Here is a 20,355-nt window from a genome sequence, read left to right on the forward strand (position 1 = left end):
CTACTGTGTATGAAAGGAACATGCACAGCATACCAAAAGCATTTTAAGGTATCCATATCCTTAGTTTTATGCATCACATTGAATATGCTCTGATTTGATCCGTCTGCTTTGAACCCTTCTGTATATATTATAGGTGCTGCTGTTTCAAGACCAGAATTATGGTCTTCACTATGAATACACCATCCCATCAGACCCTCCTCCAGAGAATCAGAGCTCCAAAGCACCGGAACCCCTTTTTATGTGGACACACACAGGCTGGGAAGATTGCGATGCCACATGTGGAGGAGGTGAAGCATTTTTCATTATTTATCTTTCCAAAATAGCTGTTTTCCGATTAACTGTTGACAGTTAAGACAGATCCATAACCTCTTATCTAAAATTTCAAACTCCATGAGGGATTGGAAATTCAAAGTTTTTTGAAACACATTTCATGTCTAAATGCCTGAACTATTTTGCAGCAAAATCTGGCATGAATTAAAGGCTGTTTACAGTTGTTACATATCTCACTCAGTATGATTACTCACTGCATTGCTTTTCATCAATATTAACACTTATGGGGGGTGCCCTGTACATCGTGCAGATTGTTATATGATATTCATACACTTTTATTTTTACTTGGGACACTATGTCATTTAGAGTTCAGTCAGATGAGAAGAAACCAACAAAACATATTAAGATAAGCAACCAAAAGACTAAGTGGAATGGATTCAAGAGAAAATAGCATGTGATGAATTAAAGGAAGGACTCAAGGTAACTTAGGAAATTTTGTTGAAAGAGTAAAGCAGAGAAATGTGGTGTTAGCTGGAGAGGAATATGCGTCAAAGAGTTTATTGTTTTTTAATAAGGAGAATTATACATGATTGCTTGCCAGTGTATGTTTTCTAGAACAGAACAGAACAGAAAACAAGTGATGCAAAGGAGAGAGCAAAACATTTCTGGAGTGATGTTTTAAGTTGGCAAGGTGGATGGAATAGGATAGGGCTTCAGAAAGAAGTATGGATAGCCTAGTAATAGGAGAAAAGACAGTATTTTGAACAAAAGCAGTTGTTGGAAACTTATGGTGGTACTCCTTTTGGTTGCATCTATTTTTATCAAGATAGTCCATTTTTCTGAGACTAAAGGTGGAAAAGGAGATGTTGGAATTTTGAAAAGAGAGGAAATGTGAAGTGGTCACTTAAGGGAAGAAGAAAATGAATGAAACAGTACTTGTTCTGACCATGTGGTAGCATTGATGGTCCACTTGATGTTCATGAATTCAGCTTGACACTCATGTCAGAGTGGTACATTACCCTCCAGGTATGTATAGAAAGAGATGTACTTGTGGTGTAAGTTTCGGAATTGCCATGTGAGCATAGTAAAAGGAGCATACATTTGACCTGAGGTTGTATGTAAGGAGCCGAAAATGATTGACCATGGAATTTAGTTGTATATGGAGGAAAACAAAGATATGAAGGGCTTGAAAGACAGTCAAATGGTGGAGGCACTAATGAATTTTAGGGTCTGGTGGGGTTAAAGAACTTTTAAACTCAGAAGACTTTTAGACTTAAGAACAGGGCTAGAAATACAGGAGATGGTGACAGAAAATAGAACTGAGAGTATAGAGGGGATATAGTTATTAGTAATAACAAGACCAGGAGAGTTAGTGGCTTCAGTGAAGTGAAAGGACACATCTTTGGGACAAGAAGAGAGCCTAGAACTGAGAGTCCTCGGTGTTGAAGATTCATTCAAATGGCTATGGTAATTACAAAAAGAATTGTGTTACTGGATAGCCAGCAAGAACCTATTGTATAGGTTCTTGGAACCTATACATGGAACTCTGCTCAATGTTATGTGGGAGGCGTGGATGAGAGGGGTGTTTGGGGGAGAATGGATATATGTATATGTATGGCTGAGTCTCTTCGCAGTTCACCTGAAGCTGTCACAGCATTGTTAATAGGCTATACCCCAATACAAAAGTAAAAGTTCAAAAAATTAAAAAAACAAACCAAACAAAAATGTATAGGGAGCAGTATTAGAAACTAGAACAATAATCCAGGAGCTTAAACTCTTAGAGTGAAAAGAGATTGATCCAGGGGTTGGTGTTTGGCTGCATCAAGAAGGGGACTGCACCGCATGGTCTGCCCCAAAGCTGTAGGTTTAGGAAGAAGGGGGAGTGGTCTGCCTCTGGATGCGAAAGAATGGAGTATAAGCAAGAAAATGGCCACCCCACTGGTGACCATGGAGAAAGCAAGAAATGGTTTCCTCAGGAGACAGGAGAAAAAGGTGCTGGGAACATCCAGAGTTTCAGAGACAGGGGAGTCGCTGCTATTGCTAGAGCACTCAGACCTCTGGAACTCTCCCCTGGAACTCTGGAACTCCAGGAACACACAGCCCCAGAGCAAAGGCAACGTGGTAAGCCAGGAAGGGGAGGATTATACAGAGCAGGCTTTGCTCCTGGGGGTTATAGAGTAATTATAACAGAAGAATTTCTAGTCACAATTTAAAAGCTTATAGCAGTCATCCTTGGCACAATGAAATTTTCATTGGCCATGTTTCTTCAGGGCCTCATTATCACCATGTGACTTCGATCCTGTATCCTCTGGTCCTCTCCTGCCCATGTTCCCATGTACACCCAAATTCCTGTGCCTCCACTTCACCTGTTTCTTACTGATGCCAGGGCCCATTGCACTTAAGGGGCTCTGCTTCACATCGCCTCTCCATAAAAAAGCAAAACACAGATAGAAACAAACATTTAAAGTGAAAATCCACAGAGTTCTTTCTTCCTTAGTATAACTCAGACAAGAATGACCAGCCACCATCCCATGGTGGGTCATGAGGAAGCTGAGCAGTGAAAATGTTGCTGGTTCCTATTACTGCACTCAAAGGCAGTCATTAAAATCTGTTTACATTTGACTCCAAACAGGAAAATGTTTGCCCAGTGATTTTATTATTCTCTTTTGTTTTTTCATTCTGCTGTAATTGTGGTCTAGTAAAAGCTTCAGAAGTAAACATACAGAACTTGTCAGTCTTCAGTTTAGACAAGAAAATTTGGAGGGGTTAAAATTTTTTTTCCAGAATCATACAGCCTGGAATATCTTTTGTCACTTGCCGGGCTTTAATGAATAGAAGTTCAGTATAAGTTACTTTAGGTTCAAAGTCAGAAGGGCTTTTAAATATTCTTAAACATGACTGTGTAATTATTAATGTGAGAAAATCGAAGTGCATCGAGATTAAGTGCCTTTCCAAAGTCACATGTCCAGTGGAAGTGGAGCCAAGATTAGAATCCAGGACTCCTGAGTTCAGATCTTCTTTCCTCTTTGTCATACACTTCCTTCAGGAGCAGCTCAGGGATTTAGTGATTTCTTCCCACAAAATATAGCATGTCCCTTAAAAAGATTACATAGGTTTTCTTTGGATTCAAAGAGATGTTTTATTTAATCTGTTAAATAAGAATTTAGCTATGACCTTACTTTTATTTCAAACGGCTTATTTTATAGAAGTCCTAATTATAAGCAACTTCTATATGACTTGCACTTGAACGGACCTTCTCTCTCAGGTCTGTTCCATTGTATTTAGTCAACAGTTTTCAATTATCTCTGACTATGTTAATAGAATGTATATTCATTTCAGTGCCAAAATGTTTCTGGGCATTTGGATATTATTTTCCTTTGCAGTTCATAAATAAAGTGGATGGACAGGGTTTCAAGAATCGCATCATTTCTGACTCTGTTTTGTCGATTTTATAGCCAGAAAGAGCTTTGTAACCTTTCAGCATATTCATGAATTAAATGAAAGTAAGTTCAAAGCACAGAACATTGGAAACAGATTCAGGCAAAATTTATCTTCAGCAGCAAAGAATAATAAGACTATTCTACTTCATAGGAATATTAAGCAAAAAAGAGCAAATAAAGTATCATAGGGCAGTATATAATTTCAGTGTTTAACATAAGGTGTTATGTTTTTTTTTAACACATTTTTAAGGAACTACATTCCAGCAATAAGTGGGAACAAGAAATTTTTTTTTAAAATACCTAGTTTCCAGTAGCTCAGTTTTTATTATCATGATCTTTTATATCAGTATCTCTGTTTTAAAATAACCTGTTAGAATTCCTTTATTATGCATGTCTATTAATTTATTGATACATGTTATTATAAGAAAAGCCTGAGATATAAATTTTTCCTCTTTTAGAAGAAATATTACTTTAGTGTTTTACTAGTAAATATTACTTTATATAGTAATGCTGGTGATCTTAAGTAAATTTTTCCAGCAGTTTTTAACATGTACACTTTTCATGACAATCTTGTCAAATTCAAATCATACTCCTAGAAAACTTCAAATAGATGTGTCACTTTGTACTTCAGCATTGACTATTGATATTGGTCCTTTTACTTTCAAACATCTTAAAACATATTTGTGAAGTAAATATTTACCTTGCATTGGTGTTCTAAAAATATCTAAAAAATCTTTGAAGGAATGTTTTAAATTTATTTTGGCACCTCAAAGTACAGGTCAGTGGATAAAGGATTTTTTTTTTTTTTTTTAACAAAAGGCTGTTTGAAATGATCTTGATCTTCAGAGGCAGCAGCAATCTATAATTCCATAATATCTGAAGGTTTTTTTGTGAAATCCGCATTCTGCATACTACATACAGTAATTGCATTACTCGATTAAGTCTCATTTTTAATCTAGTAGGTGAATTAATGACATAAAACCTAGAATGAAGGCCCTCAAATTTAATAACCTGTTTTGAAATAAATGAAGAGTTAAATATGCTTTTAGAAAATCTGAACAGATACACTTTGAAGGGGAAAAAACAAGTCAACATTCCACATTCTTCACATTAATCCAAATCCTGCTAACTTACGACTTTTATGCCATTAGCCTTGTATTGTGATATCCTCTAGACACGGCTCTCCTTGGCCATGGCCAGAGTCCCTGGATGCATCCAAGCCTTTGGGTCCAAATTCAGGAACTATCTCAGTATACAAATGCCTGTATCTTATTAAGGGTGCTGGGGTTTTTCTGTTTTTCCCTTTCACAGGCACTTTGCCTGTACCAATGTAAATGTTATTAGCCAAAGAAAATGTACCCAAATATATATTTGCTCTTCTTTGCATTATTTGGATTCAATAATATTTCATGTCATTTCATGTCCTACTTTCTTTACTTAAATTACTAGGAACATTTATATTCTTGTAAACTCTTTATAAATTTGAATTGTAACACCTAAATGATAATCCATTTGTTTGACTTGCTGTATATGATTATTCCCCATAATTGGTCATTGAGTTTGCAAATGATTTTTTACCATTTTAGGAAACATGGTGTTGAGATGAACCTCTTAACTGTGGCAAGTGCTTTGGGCTTGAATTACATGTTTATATTTCATTTAGTGATACCTTTACCAATACTGATTGTACTTTTACTTTTGCTGGATGATTCAGAGATGAGTGCTTTCTGTTTTTAGAGAATTTACTGTCCTCCCTGGTAGGGGTTAGATAATAATAAAAGCGCCATACAGAGTATGTACCGAGAGCTGTAGAAAGCCTTCCAGGGATATGCATAAGTGCAAAGTCCCTGGGGTTAATGAGAATGTTTATTAGTCAGGTGCAAAATATGAGAATCAAACTGTGGGAAATTATTTGACAAAAAAAGTAGAAGCCAGTTTGTGAAGGTGTTAGGCACTCACAATATGAAGACTAATGAATTACACACCAGATATGAAGTTGTTTGATATTCTTAATAAGAGAACAGGTCTTTTCACTTATCTAGCCTCAGTTTGCCCCTCCGTAAAATGAGCCTGATATTCCCTGCCCTCAGCTCCTCACACATAAGGGTGCAGACATTCAGCTTCCTTAGCAGAAAGATGTGGTGTTAAATTAACCTCTACTGGATCTGCTTGAAGAGGAACAGTAAAAAGAAGGGAAAGTGAAGCCCACATCACTTGTTTCATTTTTTTGCTTATTAAAAGGAAAGCAAAGCAAAGACAGCAACTCTTTCCTGTTTTCTGAGACAAAGAGGCCAGATCAGTTAAAGTGTTAGGCACTCAAGTTAAATTTAACTTAAAAGTTAAGGGGATACCATTAAAATATTTGTGTGTATGGAAGTGACAAGATCAGATTGGCTTATTTATTGAGTGTTAGGAGCAATACAGAATATATTTTTTTCATTAAAATAAAAATGAAATTGTCGTATTAATGCTAAGCCCAAACCTTGTGGGGAAAAATGTTTTATAGAAATGTAAAAAGAATGACTAAGAATGAAAGGACATGACATGATTTTAGAAGCTACTCAAGTTAAAAAATGTATGCTTGAAAAATAAGCAGCATTCTACATTCTACTCAGAGAAAGACCTTCTTCCTCATTTAATTATTTTTACTTTTGGCTTAGTTGCTTGCTAGTCATTTTTAGTTTAATAGCAACTATATTAATTAAAAATTTTAAGAGAAAATTGTGAAGAAAATGAATACATATAGTGTCTTTCATATAGAGTTCCCAAATTTTAGTAAAAACTTTGGAATGTACTTACCTTTCTATGGATGATATGTTGAATAAATTGTGGTCCATTCACAGCAGGAATTACTGGTTGGCAACAACAAGGAACAAATGATTGATATAACGATGAAGATGAGCCTCCAAAGGGATCATGCTGCATTGAAAAAAATATCAGTCCCCAGTAGTTATACACTGTGCATGATATTTTCAAAACATTCTTGAAATGAAAAAAATCGTAGGAATGGAGAACAGGCTAGTAGTTGCCAGGACTTAACTGGCTGGCGGATGGTAGGGGAAGTGAATGTGGCTCTAAAAGGGTAACTGAAGGGATTCCTGTGGGGATGGAAATATTGTACATCTTGACAATATCAATGTTAGTCTTTTGATGGTGATGGCTTACTACAGTCTTACAAGACATTACTGTTGCAGGGAACTGGATAAAGGGTATTCAGATCCTCTTATTTCCCAAAGTAGATGTGGGTAAAAAATTATTTCAAAATTAAAACGTAAATTTTTCAAAAAAAAAAAAAAAGTTTGAAATGTCCTATAACATGTAGAGAAGTTCAGTTTTGTGTCCTGAAATTCAACCTCCTCCTCAAACTGTTTCCACATACATGATGCAGGTTTTAGAAATGTGATCTACCTGAGTAGAATAGAGTTCTATTAAAAATAGCCATTTTATGGATTAAATACATAGCATAGAAAAAATAACAGGTTATCTCTGAGACTGGAAAAGAAGGAACACAACATAATATCTAGTTTTTGTTAACTGTCTTCAGAGAACAAAGAATCAGTAAATAAAAATTACCCTTCCTTTTTAAATTTTGCCCAAATTTGGTGATAAGATGAATTCGTAATGGTTATTGTATTTTGTTTATAATTAATTTAGAACATCAAAACAGATTTCCTAAATAATGATTTAGTGGGAATGACCCAGAGATGAAGTTAATTGCCATAAAGCAAATAATACTCTGTCAACAGCTTGCATCTACTCAAGATTCAGGCATAAGGCCAGTTACTTCATCACTTTTCTGTTCGTCCCTTGGTTCCACAGTATTGGATGTATTGTAAATACTGCTATTAGATGCTAGAATGGAAATTTCCTGTGTTGGCTGGGACATAAAAATATATAAAAGAAAAAATCAAACAATAACATTTCCATATGGCTTTAGGACACTGGTTGTATTTTCATAGGCATAATGTGCCTGTAGCTGAGCATTAGTTTTTTTTCCCCCTTGATTCTTTTGTTTTTGTTCAATGAAATTTTTTAAAAGTAGGGCTAAACCCTCTTCTGTCTGCCAAAAAACTTACGATGTGAGCTTATTTGCTACAGTGTGGATGGAAATGTCCCAAGTCTTATTCACACAGCTTCATACTTGGTTAGAACACTAGTAAGGCACTCCATGAATTGGTGCCAATACCTGTATCTCTTTTGATATATCAGTACTTGAAAGATTTTTGTCATTAGCTCAGTATGTCACCTCTGGGCCAGCATAACTAAAGTTAGACGCTTTCTGAGTAAAGGAAAAAATGCAGTATAATTAACTCTGAGTTATTCATTCCGTGACTACAGTGAATTTCAGCAAAAGCTTTCTGGATATTGTCTGTCTGTCATCCTTCTGTGCCGCGGTTGTGAAAAGCATTAAATTTAAATTAATTTAGACAACTCCATCTATTCTGTAAAAGAGTGCTTTATGACTATGAGGTTTTAAATTCGATTTTAAAACAAATATTTCTAAAAAGCAACATTTATTTTAATCCTGCTTTTAGGTAAGCATCATTGTCATGTGGAAATAATACATACTTATGCTAGCATTATACAACATTTGTGTAATATCTATTTAATACATAGGTCAGGTCATAAAAGAGTACCTAAAGCATAGGGAAACTAGGTAGATGTTGACCAAAAATCTCCTGAGTTCTCACATTTAGGGAACCGCTACCTAGTAAGGCCGGTTTTCTCTGTGAAGAAAACTTAACATTGTAAGTCATTTCTGCTTCTCTGAGTTTCCTAATTATTATTGCATGACAGTCATAGGACCCTAACTAATGGGCCTTTCAATAGTGACACAAAGACTTCTGATTTTTTTTTTTCCTTAATCCTTCGTGACCTGTCTGGCTTTACAGTTATTGACTGATTTAATTATTTTTATAGGGTCCAACAAGTTACATTAGATTATTAAATCCTATACAGATATTTAGACTGTTTTAGGTAAACAGAATCAGCACATGTGTAGTTGGCTTTTTCAGTGTAAGATGAAATAATAAAAGTGTTGTCCAGTAAGAGTGCTTACAAGGTTCTGAGCAAAATGATTATCACATACAAATAATCAAACTTCATAATCAAACTTATAATCAAAACTTCATCTTCATATATAGTCAAACTTCTTATAATCAAACTTCATCTTATAATCAAACTTCATCTTACCAGAGAAAGGAGAAAAGCCCATTTTCTGAAATCTGGTGAAAAATGGGGAAACTACCATGGTTTTTCTTAGAGAACAGGATAATCATTAGGGAATGAGGATTTCTTGATTTCTTGGGTTCTTCACCAAAAGTGACAAAACAGATTTGAGTTATACTTGAAATAAGCTTATCTCCTAAAACCTACCCCTGATGGTGTACAGCCAGATGATAAAATGTTCACATGTTTATATGGCTGTTTATGTGCTTTTGTGACAACACAGAGACTTTATAAAAATACAGCTTTCCACTGAATGCTAAAAGATGATATCATCCTTTATAAATATCTTTAATGTCTTACAAACTTATGCTACCATAATCTTTTTGTATTATAAAACTTGCCATTTGCTAACAATTAAAAAAATTATTGTTCATCTTGCTTAAGCCTAGAGATACATTTTGTTTTGCAAATTATAAATAATATCATCTTCATTGATGTAATCTAAAATTTGTTTAAAATATGAAAAGTACAAGCCTAAGAATACCTCCTAAGTCCATCGCATGGAGGCCTATAATAACATTTCTTTTTATGTTTATTTCCTCTTTTCAGGAGAAAGGAAAACAACAGTGTCTTGCACAAAAATCATGAACAAAAATATCAGCATTGTGGATAACAAGAAATGCAAGTACTTAACAAAGCCAGAGCCACAGATTCGCAAGTGCAATGAACAGCCGTGCCAAACGAGGTAAACTGTCCCCCCACTCATTAAAGAATCAGTTTCTTAAAAGCCGTGCCGTGTGTTGTGTACCAAAATGAAAGGCTGTAAATAAGCAAGGTCTAAGAAAGGAGGGTAATCAACTCTATGGAACGAGTGTTGGAGAAGCAAGGCTAGGATTGATGTCCACTGTATCTATTGTTCACAGTGTGAAAACAACTTCTAACTGAATAAGGAAGGAGTAATTAAAATTATTTGGTAACCTGTTGGTCACCTCTTCAGAAATCTAGTTATTTGGCTGAATTCAACTACTCAGTTCCTAAATTCTCCAAAATGATATGTTAGAACCTGCCATTGATGATATAAACTAAAGTGGGACTGACCAGGACCCAGTCCCTGACACAACAGCGAAGGCATTTGGTCCTTCTGGCCCCCAAGGTTAGATTCTCACTTCTTTGCCCCAGAGACAAGCTATTTGATTCTTGATCTCTGATCACCGGATTCCTGACCTGGGTCCTAGTTATTAGAAAATTGGTTCCTTTGGTCCCCTGTGACTTTCTCAGTGAGTAATAAGCAACAAAGCAGGCAAGAAACCCATGAGTAGGGGATAGAACAGCCATGCTGAGCAGCTTAAAGTGATGTAGAAGGAAGGATACCCGTTAGTAACCAGCAGAGATGGGTGAATGGAACCTAAGCATGGTTTTGGAGCATGCTTTCCATGAGTCTCTGCAGAATGGTTTCTGGCACAGGGCTCCTGAAAAATCACTGTGGTCCCATATAAAAATTGATGTCGGGCTTGAGTGGGACTCGGCTCCAGTGTCACTCAGCCTCACAGCTTTGAAGGATAGAGTGACAAAAAGAGTCTGAGCCTGGGTTGATTTCTCTAGAATCTGGAGATAGAGACTTTTGTTCTGTCCTGACACTCAGAGATTTGTTGAAGCTCAGTGAGTTAGGGTGCATTCATGAATTCTTAGGGAGTCAAATGATTGATCTGTCCCAGCAGTTTCTGCAGTGGAGTCATAGTGAATGTATACATCCTGCAACTCGGATATTCAGAGAACTTGTAGCTTTGGGACGCTGTCTAAGATAATCTTCCTCATGACCTTCCGGAACCACAATGTATGGGGAGCTAAAGGAGAAGGAGCAGGAGAGCTGCTAATTAACTATATTTAGGCTTTTTCTGTCTTCAGTAATCTCTCTGGGAATTAGTGTCACACAGGCTAATGTTCCGTTCTTCTGATTTCTCTTTTCCCCTCCACCTTCCCCCATCAGATGTAGCACTGTATCCGAGTTCCCTCTGTTTCTGGCTTATTGCAAAACTCTCCGTATCTGGCTCATGTTATGTTAATGAGAGCTTAAAAGAATTTGGATAATCTTGTCTTCCTCTACAAAGCTGAAATTTCAAGACTTGCTTTTCTGTAGACTCAGTATATTTATGGTATCAGAAGCTGATCACTACTCTTTCTTTCCTTTGCATTCATGCTCTTAACAGTCCTACCCTCCTCCCTGACAGGGAAAAATATGCCCCTAGAGAATAGAAGATTAATATGTAAAAGAATATCCAAAAGAAAAAAGTATACTAAAGTACTTTCAGTCATGTTTAACAGTTCCTTTGCTCCAGCCAGACTATATTCTTTTAATCCTAACTCTGTGGGTGAACCAATTAAGTGTTTTTGTAAGGCAGGGTACTAATCAACAGAAAGGGTGACCTAGGGAAATATTGTTGCTTAGAGTCAGGTCCTTGGTTCTTTTTTCATTCATTGCTAAGCACATAGATACAGAAGCTGAATTTTTTTTTTTTTTGGAGAAGCTGAATTTTTAACTTTTGCCTTGTCAGCTAAAGAACTTGGATTTTTTGTTATTATTACTATTCCTAAGAATTATCATTTTCGTTTTTATCCCTTTTAATAGACATCAAATGCCAATTTACCTTGTGTTAAATAATTTATTAAAATGTTTCAAAACATCATTTCTTGTATATACCATATAGCTTCGCCATCTGGGTCAAGGAGCAGTGGTTTTTTCTGGTCTGTCAGGAACATTGAATGGGCTGGATTTGAGGACTCTAGAGCATTTTGTCATTTCCATACTGGGTCTGTGAAGAATTGGAGAGTATAGTACATGCCAGTTATTGTTCATTCACTGACCTCAGCTATCTTAGGGGAAAATGCCTTGAATAATGACTTAGTAAAATGAATAGTTTTAAAAGGCCGGTACATTTCTGAGTGAAAAATTTTTTCAGCTGGAGACTGGAATCTCTCTTTTTGTTAGAGATTATTGTCTACTTTCCCTTGGAAAAGGAGGTGGTGTATTTTAAACCACCAGGAAGCAATGTCAGTGAGGTTAACCAAAATATTGAAAAACAAGAAATGGATGCGGCAATTGTGAGGAGTCATCACAGGAAAACTTGCCAAGACTTATTGCCATAGCACAACTTTCATTCCTCTTGCTTTTTTCCCCCACTGTGGTGAGAAACATTCTGATTGCTATTGACATTTATTGAAAAAGTCACCAAATAGGCTGATGTAACCTTGTGTACCATATGTAAAATATATTGATGCACTAGCTTTGTAAGCAGTAGTCTTGCAGATGAGAAAATGAGATAATTCCAAATTAGATGAATTCTAAGATACAAAATGTTTTCCTTCACTACGATATGTTACATATTTTTGTTCTTATTTTTCAGAAGTTTTTTAAGGAATGAAAAAATGTGACTTTTTATCATTGCACTATGGACCTCTAAATTTTATTTTATTTTAAAAATTTGAGATTTCATGAAATTGTAAATACTTTCTTTTTCAGTACTGTCTTGTGTAGTTCCATGGTTGGTTCCCTAGTTTAGGGGCAAGACATATAGATGGGTTTATATTGTTCTTATAGCCTAGGTATTCTTGTGGGGAAAGATGAAGCAGAAACTGAAATAAACTTGGAAGATAAATATTCACTTTAGGAAAAATCCACTAGGGGACTCCATAGCAAACTGGTAGGTCTGCATCATACTTGGTAGACGAGCAGACAGGAACTTTCTTAGAGGCAGTATTGGAGTGCAAATGTTATTGTGATGTTTTCTTCTTTTTCAGAAATAGGAGCATAGACTCATTTAGGATTGAGCCATTATACAGATGCAAAAACTAGGTGGCATAAGCATATGACTTCTCAAACTTTGGAGCATTGCCACAAGCCAGGTGACAGAGGGCAGAGGATAGCAGAGTCCTTGTGGGATAGATGGCAAAAGTACTCTAGGAGGAAGGGTCTTGGACCTGAATGTTAAGGATCTAGGCTGTGGATACTTCATAAATAAGTTCCATAAGGTGACATAGAAAGGTCTAGAAGCCAGTTGAGCATATGGTTTATGTTCTAAACAAGTGAAAGATAAACATAGAGAAATATAAGAATAAATTTTTATAAATACACTCATATATATATATATATATATGTATATATAGAACATACTACATGCTGAATGCCTTTTGTATGTCAGACACTATAATAATAAACACTAACAAATGAGAAACATGGAAACTTAGCAGCTGCTAAGTATTGTTTCATGAATATGGATAGTGAGGAACCCAGCATGATGTCATGGCTTCTGACTGCCCTGCGCTGTGCTGTGGTGGTATGTGGATCATTTAGTAAGGGGTTTAAATCCCCCTGCGTGCATGTGTGCTAAGTCGCTTCAGTCAGGCCTGACTCTTGGTGAACTTATGGACTGTAGCCCACCAGTCTCCTCTGTCCATGGGATTCTCCAGGCAAGAACACTGAAGTGGGTTACCATGCCCTCTTCTGGGGGATCTTCCCAACCCAGGGACTGAACCCGTATCTCTTATACGGGTTGCACTGGCAGGCGTGTTCTTTCCCACTATCGCCACCTGGGAAGCCCAAAATTCCCCTATAAGGTTATCAAATAATCTGAAAGGCCCAGAGAGCTTTTTTTTTTTTTTTTGGACAGGAATCATGCAGATACCAAATTTTATGAATCACTTTTCTGTCATAGGCCTTGGTTCCTTCCTGAAATAAATTTGGGGAGGTGTTTGAATGAGTGGCCCCTAGGGTCGATCCCAGTTCATTAGAAATGGAAGTGGCATAGAGATGTATCACTGCCCATAATGGTGGTTTGGAAAGAGTATCTTCATCTATGTATTAAAGTACATGGGAACTGGCTGAATCAGTGAAATCTGAGAATAATATTGGACTCCTGAGAACCTCTAAAATCAGCACACTTTGCACGTAGCCTGTCACTTCGATGCCAGTGATCACATTGTAAGAAGATATCAGCTAGCCTAAAGAAGCGACTTTGGCTCTACCTGGAGGGTACTCCCCAGACACAAAAACCTGATTGCAGGTGATGGGCATAATACGTTAGTGATTGCTTCCCCCAGGTAAGTGGGGTTCTCCAAGACAGGCTTCTTTTATTTGCTAATACCTGCACGTGTCCCCTTGTGAGGTAGTCTGCAGTCTCATTTCAGTTTCTGACTCCACAACCTTGTGACCTTAGAGAAGTCACTACACCTCCCCTTGCCTCAGTTTCCCTTTCTGTAAATGGCCACAGAAGTTGTAGAACTTAACAGGTAGGGTTATTGTGAAGGTTCGAAATGCAGAGAATAGGAACAAACTCATATATGTTAGCAGTTTTATTCTTGTTAGATCCCTCAATATGGCAATAGGACAGGCAGTAGCCAGCGAAGCATGCAAGATGACAGGGCCTGGGTCTGATAAGTCCTTTGAGATTCTAATAAAAGAAAGGCTCTGAGATAAGAAGTATGGAGAATTTAAAGCAATAGAAAGCCTTGGTGTCGTAGGAACAAACTCAAATAATTAGTTTTAAAAAAAATACAGTGGTATAAACTTAATGTATAGCATTCTGCTAATTCTAGCCATGTCAAAATATACAGTAAGTAGATATCTTTTAGTTTCTCTCACTGACTCTTGCTTTACTTTCAGATGGATGATGACAGAATGGACCCCCTGTTCACGAACTTGTGGAAAAGGGATGCAGAGCAGACAAGTAGCCTGTACCCAACAGCTGAGCAATGGAACCTTGACCAGAGCCCGGGAGAGGGACTGTGCAGGGCCGAAGCCGGCCTCCGCCCAGCGCTGCGAGGGCCAGGACTGCATGACCGTGTGGGAGGCGGGCGTGTGGTCCGAGGTATGGTCTCTGTCCCGATGCTTCTCTGTTTTCTTCTGCCTTTCTGACTCTTAGCCTGTATAAGCTTGTATTGTATCAAAATCAGAGTCTCTCTGCATGGCAGTTTTAATACTGTTTGTTGATATTTCTGGTGATAAAAGGAATACATTCATTACAAGTAATTTGAAAGTAGGAAAAAACAGATTTACTCTTTATACTGTGAATATCATAACATAATCACGAGCATATATTATGTACATTTTAGAATCCAGATTTTTTATTTCTATGCCATAAGTATACTCTATAGTGGGCACATTTGAAAATACACAATGACTCATTGTATATCTCTGAGCATTTAGAAGAGAAAGAAGAAAGGACATTAACACTTAACAGTCATTTCTTGTGAACAGGGATTCTGTTTTTACCTCATCTTTAGTAACTCTTTGATATTTAATCACCAATGCAGAAAAGTTAAGTTTCACATTTTATAGTACATGGGCTCAGAGAAGTTAGTTTACTCAAAGTCCTACTTAAGTGCTGGACCTGAGATTTGACCTCAGCACTACCTAACACCGCATATGTGCCCACCAGCTTATAATGTGTAGCAAACAGCTTTGTCTCGTGCCAAACGGTATGCTTGTTTTCTGTTATCATGGTACATGTCTTTTCATGGTGATTAACACCAGTCATTACTTATATTTACTAGCCACTCTAAAGCATTTTAGGTGGGCTTGTGGGTGCATGCACACAAACTCTCTCACACTTGTATACGAATATACATGTGCAAAGACACATGTGCATGCACATCCAGAGGCAAAACATTCATATGCTTGATTTCAAAATATTAGTTGGGATGTAAAAATGACAAATTGAAAATGCCAAGCTGCAGTAAGTAGCCATTCTTTTGAAAATTGAGGACAGGGTAGCTTAGATAATGAGGTTAACCCAACCCCCCCACCCCAACCAAAAAAAAACACACTAGCAAATAGTGTAGCTTTCTCTTGTCTTGTTTCTGAGCTTTACTAGCCTTCTCAGCAGAGGCTCTAAGAGCATAGCCTTCCAGGTCCTCAAAGCCCTGGCGGGGCGGAAAATGGTAGAAAAGGATGGTTGCAAACTGAACACCTCAGGGACAGAGGGATCTGGACAGAATCTCCAGACAGGCGGTGGCTGCCAACATGGAGCATTAGAACAAATTATGCTGGATTAATGAATGCTTCATTCATTAAAAAAAAAAGATTTTTTTGAAAAGATTCTTCATCATGTATGATGTATACCAGTTTTACATCAAAATGGATCAGTTTGGTCTGGAGAAACAATTCACATGAACATCAGAGAAACAGAAATACACTACCTTCAGCTTAAGTGTAACACTTTTGCAAACTCTTCAGGAGGGATTAGGTCAGAAATATTCTAACATACAGATTTTTGGCACCAGATGGAAGAAGTACTATGTCTCAAAGTAATATACCAATTTTAAAAATGTCTCTTTTGTTTTTATTTAATATAAAAATTGAATTTATAGAACAGGATTAGTTTCCATTGGAAAAAATGTGCTAAGTCACTTCAGTCATGTCCTATTCTTTGCAACCCCATGGACTGTAGCCCACGAGGCTCCTCTGTCCATGGGAATATCTAGGCAAGAATACTGGAGTGGGTTGCCATTCTCTTCTCCAGGGGATCTTTCTGACCCAGGGATCGAACCCTCATCTCCTGCGGCTTCTGCTTACAGGCAGATTCTTTATCACTGAGCCACCAGGGAAACCCTATTGGAAAAAAAAAGTTTTTTTAATGTAAATATTAAAATACCAAATCACACATGTAGTCTGCCTTAAAGCTCGACATTCAAATGCAAACCAAAAATTATGAGACAATGACTCATTTGTGCCAGATGTATTATATTTAAAATCTCATGAGTTCTATGCTTCAGTTTTCTGAAAAACAACTGCTGAAATGTGCTGCTACATCCTTGCTAACTGTATAGCTGTAGCTCTTTCTTTGGAACTTTTCCAGATATAAATATAAATTGGAGTTTTCAGTCTCTCATCCCTTCCTCCCTCTCAGCTCTCGTACCCAGTTCAGTCTGGAGACTGTTCCTGTGTCCAGATAATCAGTGATGCACACTCTTGTAAGACTGGGAAGCTTTATACGTGTTCCTTACTGGGGAGCATAAATGTAAACGAGAAGGTCAGTTATATCCTACAGGCCTCATACCTGTTATATCACATCATTAATCAAGCATCAGTTATTCATGAGATGAACTGAACTTTTTGAACTGAATTATATTTTCAACCCAAACAACCATTTAGAATGATGATTTCTTGAAGTATATAATTATGTAAAGGAACTTTTGTTTTTGCTACATATTCTCTGTTTTAACTTTATATCCTCTTAGAAATTGTCATTTTTTTACAAGCATTTCTTAAGGCTAATACAAACTAAGTCTTCACCAAAAATAAAATGAATTTCCTTACATAATTATATATGATAATTTGATGTCAGTTATAACGCTAAGTTGGACACGACTAAGCGACTTCACTTTCACTTTTCACTTTTATGCTTTGGAGAAGGAAATGGCAACCCACTCCAGTGTTCTTGCCTGGAGAATCCCATGGACAGGGGAGCCTGGTGGGCTGCCATCTGTGGGTCGCACAGAGTCGGACACCACTGAAGCGACTTAGCAGCAGCAGCATTAGGTTAGCGTTTTACACTTTGACCACTGTTTATCTGTCTTTCATAAGCAATCACTGTGTTGTAGAAGTCTCTGTAGTAATGGTCCTGTGTTCCTGAAACCCATCGTTTCTAGCACTGTGCCTGAAGCACTGTCTGGCTTCTGACGCTGGGGCATAGCCTTCATTCTGGCCTTTGTGTAGGTGATAGGTGTATGAGAGATGAGAACCAGTTCCTAATGTAATTTGATCATCAAATCTGTATCTTCTAATCATCAGCTTTATCCAGTCTCTGACGTTATTTTCCAGTGTTCGGTCAAGTGTGGCAAAGGTGTACGTCATCGGACTGTGAGGTGTACTAACCCTAGAAAGAAATGTGTCCTCTCCACCCGACCCAGGGAGGCTGAAGACTGTGAGGATTACTCCAAATGCTACGTGTGGCGGATGGGTGACTGGTCTAAGGTGAGAACCTTTCTGTACATCTCAGTATTAAGTTTCCGTAATGTCAGCATTGCCCTGAGTACTGTAACCACATACTATGAAGTACAGGAGGCATAGAAGATAGAGGTAAGGTAGAGTATTGCATACGTACTTGTGTAGTTGCAAAGTCATGTCTGACTCTTTGCGACCTATTGGACTATAGCCCCCGGGCTCTTCTGTCCATGAGGTTTTCCAGGCAAGAATACTGGAGTGAGTTGCCATTTCCTCCTCCATGGTATCTTCCCGACCCAGGGATAGAGCCCACATGTCCTGCCTTAGCAGGTGGATTCTTTACCACTGAGCCAAGAGTATTAAATACTAAGGTCCAAATCCTGTTTTTCTGTCTATGATAATAACTCTATAAAACTGTTCTAAGTAATAAGTATCAGTAAGATAGAAATGTGTAAAGTGATGAACACCATTCTTGACACAAAAGAAGCTCTTGACAAGTATTATATAGTATCATTGTTTTGCTGCTTGTATTGTTGATACTGATTTTGCTCAGAATATTTTTTGTATAAAACTTGTCTAGTGAGTAGAATATTACAAGTTTCTTTGAAATATAAGTAAGGTAGATAATGACAGAACCAAACAAAGAGAATTCCCATCTTAATGTGTAAAGGATAGTCTTTTCCCCACCATTATTTTGGATTGTACATAGAAGAAATTGAAAGGAACAGAATTCTTGAAGTCCTTTAGTCAGATCAGGTAGACACAATTTCCTTCGCAGGTGAACAGGGAGTTTATTCATGTTAATGGTAATATTTAAAATTTATGAATTAAGTAGAACTTTATGGGTTGTAGAAAATAGCTCAGATATTCACTCTAAAAGTATTAATAAATCCCATGTTTTTAGATATACTTCTGATCATATCTGAGTGAAAATAGCTGTCAAATACTAACTTTTAGAAGTTAGTCAGATGATCCCTTGTGCCTTGCTATATTGAACCTGTTATGGAATCTAATGTTCTAAGGCTTACAATAGACATAATAAATCTACTCTTATAAATTCCCTGTTGTATTACAAATGAAAAAAATATGGTGCCTGCCATGGCATGGAGGGGCAAGTGATAGCTATTCATGAATAAACCTAAAAGATATTCTGGACATTGTACAACTTTCTTTGGTTAGTGAGCCTCCTTAGTATTACTCAAAAAGAAATCCATGACATTTAAAATCTATTTTCTTATGATTTTTCATGCCTTTATTCTCCAGTGAAAGTTTGTATATTAACTTTGCCTATGAGTTCTCACTGTTTCCACATCTTTGAACATTGAGACTCTACAAGGTACATTTGTCAACAATGTAAATCAGTCCCTGACTACAGAATTAGGAAAGAACCCAATCCATGTAGCTTTTAGTTGGTGAACCATATAAGGAAACTTCACACTTCAGAGTAAGCAAATTTTAGACAAAAGAGAATTCTAGATTGACCATAAATAATTTATTTCATGTTCAGGCTTTAGAGTTCCCACTTCTAAGAGACAAATAGAGTGGTGGGGAAAGACATGGCTTGCAAGTCAAGAACATGGGGTACAGGTAGGACTCCCTCATTGACTGCTTCTGTGTCTGATTCCTTAAGAGTGAAATAAGGAAAATAGACAACACCGTTATTTTCAATCCATTTTTATATTAACACCTTATTTGACACTGAAAGTTTAAACTAGGTTGAGGAAATGAATGTACTCCTTGCGGGAGTGTAAGGAGGATCACTTATTGCTCCCTACCAGTTGTAGAAACCTTGCATTTGTTCATTTTGGCTAGCAAAATTCTAGATGTTTTCCCAAAATGAAATAATTCTGCTCTAAGAAAAAGTTTTAAAATGACTTGAATAAATGAGAAATATTCTTCCAACTTCATTAATAGAAATATTCTAAGTGATAAATGTTAATCCCTAGTTAGCTACGAAAAGCAAAACTATTGTTACAAAAAATAGAAGGTCCAGATATTATAATTTGTGACCCAGAACGCTAAACTCCCACATTGCTGCATATGGAAATAAGGCTAGCAAATCTTATTTACATGACAAATACTATTGCAATTGATTAATAAATGTGCCTGTTTTGTGGCCTCTGGTCAAATCTTAAGCAAAATCATAATTAACTGGGGAGATCATAGAAAACATTGATTTGTGCTAAGCCTGAAAAAAAATTTTTTTCAATTTTGCCACAGTTTACATGCTATGTAGGACTTCCCTGATGGCTCAGTGGTAAAGAACCTGCCTGCCACTGCAGGAAATGGGGGTTCCATCCCTGGGTAGGGAAGATCCCCTGGAGGAGAAAATGGCAACCCAGTCCAGTATTCTAGCCGGAAGAATCCCACAGACAGAGGAGCCTGGCATGAGACAGTCCGTGAGATGGCAAAAGAGTCAGACATAACTTAGCAACCAAACAGCAGTTTTCAATAGGCTTGTATTGAATTAGTTTAAATTCATCTTTGTTATGTTACTCCATTGCTACCTAGCTGGAATAGCCTTTTTGAGTAAAGAAA

The 20,355-nt window shown here is 37.1% G+C and overlaps 1 protein-coding gene across 2 annotated transcripts in view; it reads left to right on the forward strand.

Annotated features, from left to right (window-relative positions):
• ADAMTS19 (ADAM metallopeptidase with thrombospondin type 1 motif 19) overlaps positions 1-20,355 on the forward strand; it is a 261,654-nt gene that overhangs the window by 218,126 nt on the left and 23,173 nt on the right. For both annotated transcript variants that reach the window (XM_043465964.1, XM_043465966.1), the window contains 4 exons: positions 134-287; positions 9,489-9,624; positions 14,536-14,740; positions 17,695-17,847. In XM_043465964.1, the coding sequence (XP_043321899.1) occupies positions 134-287; positions 9,489-9,624; positions 14,536-14,740; positions 17,695-17,847 (648 nt within the window). The remainder of the gene's footprint in view (positions 1-133; positions 288-9,488; positions 9,625-14,535; positions 14,741-17,694; positions 17,848-20,355) is intronic.

The sequence above is a fragment of the Cervus canadensis genome, chromosome 4 (genome assembly GCF_019320065.1).
Source record: "Cervus canadensis isolate Bull #8, Minnesota chromosome 4, ASM1932006v1, whole genome shotgun sequence".
In the NCBI taxonomy this organism is placed as follows: Eukaryota; Metazoa; Chordata; class Mammalia; order Artiodactyla; family Cervidae; genus Cervus; species Cervus canadensis.